This window comes from Drosophila melanogaster, chromosome X (genome assembly GCF_000001215.4).
Source record: "Drosophila melanogaster chromosome X".
Lineage (NCBI taxonomy): Eukaryota > Metazoa > Arthropoda > Insecta > Diptera > Drosophilidae > Drosophila > Drosophila melanogaster.
This window is the reverse complement of record NC_004354.4, coordinates 9,550,884-9,558,580: the sequence shown is the minus strand read 5'-3', so window position 1 is coordinate 9,558,580 and position 7,697 is coordinate 9,550,884. Positions and strand designations below refer to the sequence as shown.

The 7,697-nt window shown below is 40.8% G+C and overlaps 3 protein-coding genes and 1 long non-coding RNA gene across 6 annotated transcripts; 3 read left to right on the top strand and 1 right to left on the bottom strand.

Moving 5' to 3' along the window:
* The first annotated feature begins 114 nt into the window (after nucleotides 1-114).
* lncRNA:CR42767 (long non-coding RNA:CR42767) lies at nucleotides 115-1,042 on the top strand. The gene is made up of 2 exons (NR_037724.2): nucleotides 115-257; nucleotides 320-1,042. It is a non-coding gene; the product is annotated as a long non-coding RNA:CR42767 (long non-coding RNA).
* A 994-nt stretch (nucleotides 1,043-2,036) lies between these two features.
* CG15317 (uncharacterized protein) lies at nucleotides 2,037-2,974 on the top strand. The gene is made up of 3 exons (NM_132341.3): nucleotides 2,037-2,280; nucleotides 2,335-2,406; nucleotides 2,466-2,974. The coding sequence occupies exons 1-3, from the start codon at nucleotides 2,105-2,107 to the stop codon at nucleotides 2,797-2,799; spliced, it is 582 nt and encodes a 193-aa protein (NP_572569.1). The 5' UTR covers nucleotides 2,037-2,104; the 3' UTR covers nucleotides 2,800-2,974.
* On the bottom strand, nucleotides 2,920-3,958 carry RpS28b (Ribosomal protein S28b). 2 transcript variants are annotated; one of them, NM_001298130.1, is made up of 2 exons: nucleotides 3,653-3,958; nucleotides 2,920-3,585 (listed from the first exon to the last, which is right to left on the bottom strand). In NM_001298130.1, exon 1 carries the CDS (start codon nucleotides 3,869-3,871, stop codon nucleotides 3,674-3,676), a length of 198 nt encoding a protein of 65 aa, NP_001285059.1. In that variant the 5' UTR covers nucleotides 3,872-3,958; the 3' UTR covers nucleotides 2,920-3,585; nucleotides 3,653-3,673. The 2 variants fall into 2 exon arrangements, with proteins under 2 accessions (NP_001285059.1, NP_572568.1); NM_132340.4 differs by having other exon boundaries at nucleotides 3,372-3,585.
* Nucleotides 3,959-4,830: 872 nt separating this feature from the next.
* l(1)G0320 (lethal (1) G0320) lies at nucleotides 4,831-7,441 on the top strand. Of its 2 annotated transcripts, none has more exons than NM_132339.3 (2): nucleotides 4,831-5,129; nucleotides 5,798-6,807. In NM_132339.3, the coding sequence occupies exons 1-2, from the start codon at nucleotides 5,066-5,068 to the stop codon at nucleotides 6,640-6,642; spliced, it is 909 nt and encodes a 302-aa protein (NP_572567.1). In that variant the 5' UTR covers nucleotides 4,831-5,065; the 3' UTR covers nucleotides 6,643-6,807. The 2 variants fall into 2 exon arrangements, with proteins under 2 accessions (NP_572567.1, NP_001285058.1); NM_001298129.1 differs by having other exon boundaries at nucleotides 4,920-5,129; nucleotides 5,798-7,441.
* Nucleotides 7,442-7,697: the final 256 nt, after the last annotated feature.

Genomic DNA, 7,697 nt, shown 5'->3' with positions numbered 1-7,697 from the left:
ATTGTGTTTGGGTACTGTATACCTAAATGTAAAATCCATTTTCAAAGGTGACTAGATGAATTTAACAAGAAATAACCCGTAATATGAAAAACTACATCTAGTTGGCCGAGAAATTAACTGTCATTTTTCTTTTTTGAACAAAAGTTGTATTTCGTCGTTCAGGCTAGAGAAATTTCATTTGCCTTCGAGTCGGGCTACAAGCTAGTCGCATTTTCTCAAGTTACAAAAATGTAGCAAAATTTTTACACTTAAAAAAAGTGAGTATGAAGGAAATACACTAAAAGTACAGTCACCTCAAAGCGCGTACACATCGTTACAGCTACATTGCCGACGAAATGTCGGCACATGGCTTGGTTCCTCAACCAAATCCGAGGAATCCAAACCAGGAAACGACTTTGATAATGATTCGACAATAATACTCACAACTCATGAACACGATGCTCCATAACTGCCGGATGAGCACCAGACGGCGGCCCAATTCCGGAGGATCATCCAGCTGCAAATGTCACGACACTAGACTGTAAAAGTACAGTCCCCCCAAAGCGCATACACATTGTTACAGCAACAGTGCACAAGGCTTGATTCCTCGCCCGAATCCGAGGAATCTAAGCCAGGAAAGGACATTGATCATGATTCGCCACGTGTTGGACTAGATTTCTTACTACTCATGAACACGATGATTTATAACTGCCGGATAAGAAACATTCGGCGACCCAATTCCGATGCCACGACACTGGACTTATTAATGGTAACACAAGCGGATTAAATCGTTAAACACAGCCACCTAACGTTATCTATTGCGATTTACAATTAGTTTTGCCAGTTTACGCACTCTCCTTTGAATATGATAACACAGAAATTAACACTACTTACAGTGAAAATACTAAAAGAAAGCAGAATTTGAAAGTGGACTAGAAGTAACACTTATTACACAGAAACGCACACTGAAGACACCGAATGTTGTAACAAATACACTGAAAACACACAAAACAAAATATTGTATGAGCCATCGCAAAGAATAAAAACATCGATCAGTTGAACTAAATATGCGCTTTATTGCAATCTTGAATTGAGATTTTTACACATCTTAATCGGCAGCATGCGGTTCATGTCGCTGACTGTATTTGGATGTGTTTTGTGTTTGATGTTTGTAGGTTTTTGACAATTAAAAAAAAGCACGTTGTGTAAATACTTTTGATCACCTCTGTAGCTCGAACAGCTAATTATTAGTGCTAACAAAGTTTTGGGGAAATTAATTTTTGGGTCAAAATTGGCAAAAAATTTCAAAAAAATAGAATTTCCATTTTTGAACACAGTTTGATTGGAAATTTAATTACGAGCTCAACGAGGTATGACATTCCATATTCAGACAATTATTTTTAAAGTTATGGCCAAAAAACTGATTATTTGATGACCGAAATTCGGAAAAACGGATTTAGCCAAAAAGTTTATATTTACAAACGGAATTTTCATCATAACTTGGCCAAAAATGCTCATATAGATGTAAGAATAACTGTTTTGAGCAGCTAATTACCAGTACTAACGATCCCTATAACTTTTTGAAGTTTTTAGGGAAATTAATTTTTAAGTCAATTTTCGCATTTTTTGTAAGGGGTAACATCATCAAAATTTGCAAAAAATTTCAAAAAAATAGAATTACCATTTTTGAACACAGTTTGATTGGAAATTTAATTTCGAGCTCAACGAGGTATGACATTCCATATTCAGACAATTATTTTTAAAGTTATGGCCAAAAAACTGATTATTTGATGACCGAAATTCGAAAAAACGGATTTTGCCAAAAAGTTGATATTTACAAACGGAATTTTCATCATAACTTGGCTAAAAATGCTCATATGAACAAAATTCCCATGGTCGAGCATAGTACGATTGAAAATTTCAATAGAAGCTTATTTTTAATAATAAGTTTGCAAAAATAATTATTTTTGAGCAAAAATGCAGAAATATAACGTTTGTGCGATAAATATCGTTCTGGTGGCGATCGCCAGCTCCTCCATGTGCCGATAAGTTTTCGTGTTATCGATGACGGTCGTAGAATATAACAAATTCCCTCAATTTACCTAAATTGTACTGCATTGTTGCGATGCTATTGTCAGAGGATCGCTTGGAGCACTACAAAACCAGTTTGGAGCAGCAGTTAAAGCATTTGGCCACCACCATAAGGAGCTATCTATGCCTTAAGTCTGCGACGACGCCTCAATTGTCGAACCAAGCGAATCGGTTGTGGGAATTGGGCCAACGTTATCGACTGGTCACGGGGTAAAAACTTCATTTGATAAATGAAAACAATGCTAATTTGCCACTTTGTTGCAGTTCCAATCAAGTTGCCACATTTGCGCTTCTTTCGGTGTGCCACGATGTTTACCGTAGCCTGCAGGACAGCATGTAAGTGGCCTAATCCCAGCCAGAAACTTTTCTGATTTGCCTTGCCATCCAATTCATAGATCGAAACTGGTTTCCGAGCTAGGGCAGATATCCGCCCAAGTAACTGACTTCGAGATTGAGTGCCTGCACCTATGTAATGAGCAGCAGCAAACCAAAACACCTGCAGCATTGACAGAATTCAGAAATTTCCTGGAGGAATCGCTGAAACTGCTGCAGAACCAGGTTAAATACCTAGAGCTTCATCTTAGTCAGCTGCAACCCAAGTTTTCCGCACCCGAATCCTCGTTGGAGTCCTTCAAATCCGATCTCCAACTGCCGGAACCTGCAGAAGCACGCATTACCCTTGGATTGGCCAAAATAGAGAGACTGTCCAGTTTTCCGCTGACTTTGTAGGGAAAATTAGGCTTAAGGAATATAGAAACATATGCACCTCAGTGGTTTTAAACCATAATTTGCTATACAATGTTTTATATATTAACTAACTGAGCTATTGACTTTTATTATAAAAATGTTACGTATATTTTCTGTGCAGCTCCAGCAGTTCAAATATTTAAACTATTTTTTATACAAAAAATACTGTGCATTCATTAACATTGATTGTCAAATCTGAAATGTGATTGGGCTATATAATCACTCGGCTGGCCTCTCTTTGAAATATCTTTTCGTGGACGAAAAAATAAAACATTTTTTTTAAGATGTTAACGTGTCCAGAACTTCTGATCATTGTGTTTAACAGAAAAACTTTGCGTTTATAAGGAAATCAACGAAACGTGTTTTTAGCAACTGGAGAATTTCGTCTGTATTTTCTTTGTTGATTTCCGAGAAGGCAAGGGTTTCTGCTAAATGCAAATACATATTGTTAAAGGAAGTCGCTTGAAGACCACATTCCATTGTCAATTTTCACTGGGCACTCAAAAAAAACACAGAAACAAAAAAGGTAATGAAACCAAAACACAGGCTTGATTGGTTTTCTTTTCGTACAAAGGCGGTCCAATGCTCTCGAGATTTATTTAAAACACATTTTTGCTGATTTTCTGGCGAATTAGGTGTGTATTTTCATTTGTTTATAACGAATATGCAGCAGCCTCGTTCGGATTTCTTGCCATCCGCTTCTTCTTCTCCGCGAAAAAAACAAGGCGCGTGCGAAAAACAGTTTTGTGTATGTGTGTGTAAAAAGGTCTGCGGAATAAATAGAAGGTGTGTTAAGACGTGTGTTCACTGTGGCCAATATTCCAGGTGCGCTTACCTTCTCGAGTTTGGTCGCCAATTAGCGCAGCCTCCTGGCTTCACGTTCGGATTCCAAAAGGGTCAGGATGTCGCCCTCGCGAACTGGTCCCTTCACGTTTCGGATAATCTGGCGGTTCTGCTCGCCCAGGAACTCGACCTTCACCTGGGTACACTGACCCTGGGAGCCGGTGCGGCCCAGAACCTTCATGACGCGTGCCCACACAACTGGTTTGTCCATGTTAGATCGCTAAAAATGCTAAATTCGCAGAGAATTCACGTGCAAGATGCGCTTCAATTGACAGCCGCAAGCAAAAAGGAAGTTGAGCGGTTATCGGCACAGCGACGTGAAGTTGGCTGCGTTGCGCAGGCCAATCGATAGCTGCGATTAACGGCCCCGCTCACTATCGATTGCGCTTGAGTGGCTAGAAAATAGCGAAAAAAATTATTTTACTACTCGAAAAAGTAGTTTTTACCCTCCGTATGCCTTGTTTTTTTAAATGGTTCGTGTTCCAAAAATTAGTATTTATATTTAATTGCATTTTTCCTAAATCTTTAAGCGAACTTTTATTGTTCACACAATAACAATAGAAAATTGTGTTCATATATCTATTATTGATTTTTTAAAAATTTTTCCAATTTGTATTGCTACATTTAAATTTGACCATTCAATTTTGTTTTATAATATTTCTGGTATACAGACAATGTTATATTAATAATGTCAACATAATATTTTCTAGCAGAAAAAATAGCCAGATAATAGCGGTGTAATAGCCAAGTTGGCAGCACGATGGCCGAACAGTGCTGTAAAATATTTGTAGCATTTTTACCTCCGTCAAAAAATGATATTTGGTATAAAAAATAAATATATTTTGAATTTTATAATTGCATAAAATATTATGTTGACCAAAATATTGCTTTTAAATGATAAACATGAAAAAACACGAGGAATGACAGTTGCGGCGTTTGGCATCACTACTTGTCTCGCTAGAGTTGTCGGTGCACTCAAATGTCAACAAAATAAGCCAAGATCTAATATTATTGATTATTTTAGATATGAGAAAATGTTTTTAACTATAATCAAATGAATGTTTTATGTATGACTAGGCAGAATGCCTATCCTGAGTAAGCTAAATAGCTAAAAACTGAGTAATTGACCTACGGATCGAGAGGCCCTTGCAACCCTAGACGTGGCACCACGTAGACATTTGTCAGTGAAAGTCGTGTCTCGGCTTCGTGCCCACTTCGTGCATTGTCGGCTTCTGTTTTCGCCGCTATACCACCGAAGCCCGTCACTTCTTCATTTTCACTCGATCGGGAAGGTTGTGTGTGCGTGCGTTTTTCCCTCAGCCGATTTCCCAGCCAAATTTCCGTGTGTGCGCCGCGCATTCGATTGCATTTGGAGCCCCGACGACATTATAAAACAGCCAACAAGATGAGGCATCTGATGTTCCTAATGCTGATGGTCCTGCCCATCGTCATCTGCACCTTCTCGGCGCGTAAGTAGAGTCTCTTACCCTCGCCGATAAATAACAATCGCTCGGTGGGCGGGGGTGTTCCCATCCGTATACGTGGCATTTTGCCGACGCATCTGCTACGTGGATTATGCTTTATGGGACTGCCAATCAATGCACACCGTATACTAACATCGTAATTCAGTGATTTTCATTCATCTTTGGTGGTCGAATTTTTATCATACGGTCAAAACTGTTGAGTTGGCATGAGGCCTATCGACCTCTCGCTCTGACTCGTGAGTTGGCTCGTCTGAGATGTCTATGAATTCGTTTAGTTACCAAGATCAAAGCTTCAAACTGAGCACAAGGGTGTTTTTTTTTTAAGGATACTCGATATATATCCTAGTTTCACATTGATCGGCTGGCCATATCCCAAATTTGCAGACAGGCGCAGAGCTAGTTTGCTAGGTTGTGAACTATAAATCAAGTATAAAGTACCCAAATGCAAGCCAAATGACCCCGTTACAATAGCTATTAAAATAGGTGTAACTGTAACTATAACCTGCGAAGAAAACCAATCTAAATATATCATATCTCTGATTAGTTTCAAAGAGTAGTATGCGAAGGTAGTTCCGTGTACTTGAACCCAAGGACTTAATATGTCTTCAATTCTTCAGCACTCACCATAACAAAACTCTCTCTTTAATTTACAGCCAACAAGTTTGGAGCCTATGCCGCCGAGGCCGTGGAGGACGACCTGGTGGACGTGGAGGGCGAGGAGGGTGCCGTTACTGGCGAGGATGCAGAAGCGGACGAGGATAGCGACACGGGCAGCAGCAGTTCGCCGAATGCGGACACCTATCTGTTATTCACGAAACCCCTGTACACACCTGGCCAGCAGCTGGATCTGCCCGGCGGCAAACCCGTCGAGTTCCTGATTGGATTCACCAACAAGGGAGCCGAGGAATTCGTGATCGAGACGGTGGAGGCCTCCTTCCGCTATCCCATGGACTTCAACTACTTCATCCAGAACTTCTCGGCGGTGGCCTACAATCGTGAGGTGAAGCCCGGCTTTGAGTCGACCGTGTCGTACACCTTCCTGCCCTCGGATCAGTTTGCCGGCCGTCCATTTGGACTGAACATTGCACTGGCCTACCGCGATGCCAATGGTATTCAGTACAACGAGGCCGTGTTCAATGAGACCGTTCTGATTTCGGAGGTCGATGAGGGTCTGGATGGCGAGACTTTCTTCCTGTACGTCCTGCTGGCGGGCATTGTGGTCCTGCTACTGGTCATCGGACAGCAATATCTGCTCGGCAGCTCTGGCAAGAGGAAGCGTGCCGCTGCCAAGAAGGTGATCGAAACCGGCACGGCCAACGACAGCACCATCGACTACGATTGGGTGCCACAGGAGACGCTGCGTGCGCTGCAGAAGTCGCCGCCCAAGTCCAAAACGCCCAAGACCTCGCCCAAGCCCACCAAGCCGGCCAGTCCCAAGGCGGCCAGCCAGCAGAGTCCCAAGCAGCGCAAGGTCAAGCGTTCCGCTGGCGATGATTAAGTTCAAATCCGCTCAAGACTGCACATATCCCAAACACCATCGAAAGCGGTAGCCATAACATCGGCTGCCGAAGGAGCAGTAACAGCAAGATCCCACTCCCTCCCGTCATTTTCATCCTGTAGGGAGAAAAGCAAAAAGTTTCGTAATTAATTAGTTATGTACATCATGTTCGATCATTTCTAAAGATCATACTATCATAATTTTTTTTTCGTCTATCGAGATTGTTAGTCTATAAACGAATACCGAACCAACGTTTTCACAGATTTGTTTTAGAAATTTGAACTTTGAAATGCCCACAACTGCACATACTCCAAACTCAACAACAACAACAACAACCACAAACAAACAAAACAAATGAAAATGAAACCAACAAAAAATGAAACCTAAAGAAATCCCCTTGCGAAAGTGTCTTCGTTTGTTGAAGACACATTATAGAAAGAGGAGTAGCAGCAGAATGAGTCGAGTCTTCTAACTGAATGGAATATCGAACTTAAATAGAAGGCAGACCGATCGATTGCGTTGTAAGACAAGAAAGCCTTCCAATTGTACGATATGTTTAAATTAGTCCTACTATTACAATTGATTGCCCCTCGTGTTTATGTTTCGTCTCTCCCCTCCCCTCCCCCACCCACACACACCCATTCTGATTTGGAGTGTATCATTCTTTTTCTGTTAAGACCAAAATATGTTGAAGTGAGTTTTTTTTTTAGCTAGAGAAGTCGCAGAAAGTCAGTCGACTGATGAATAATGAATAGATTTTCTTACAACAAAACAAAATGAGAAAAAAAAAAACGAAAATAAAATTAAAAAAAAAAAAGATAAAACTGCGATGTTTTTATGTATGTATGTGTGTTGGGTAAATTGGAAAAATATTTTAAAATTAACTAAAGTGCATCGAAAGCATAAACTTGCTCTGCGGCGCCATCTGTTGGCGACGACTAGTAGTTTTCTTGAAATTGCATCGGCTAAGCTTTCAGTTGAGCAGAGCTTTCAGCGCTGTTAAGATGTACCCACTCCACAGTGCTCGTTAGCATCGCTGTTAAGGACACGGCAAC

Coding starts and splice junctions, on each gene's coding strand:
- CG15317 (NM_132341.3), top strand. CDS start 2,105: ATGCTATTGTCAGAGGATCGCTTGGAGCACTACAAAACCAGTTTGGAG. Junction 2,281..2,334: donor CGTTATCGACTGGTCACGGG/GTAAAAACTTCA, acceptor ACTTTGTTGCAG/TTCCAATCAAGTTGCCACAT. Junction 2,407..2,465: donor CGTAGCCTGCAGGACAGCAT/GTAAGTGGCCTA, acceptor TCCAATTCATAG/ATCGAAACTGGTTTCCGAGC.
- RpS28b (NM_001298130.1), bottom strand. CDS start 3,871: ATGGACAAACCAGTTGTGTGGGCACGCGTCATGAAGGTTCTGGGCCGC.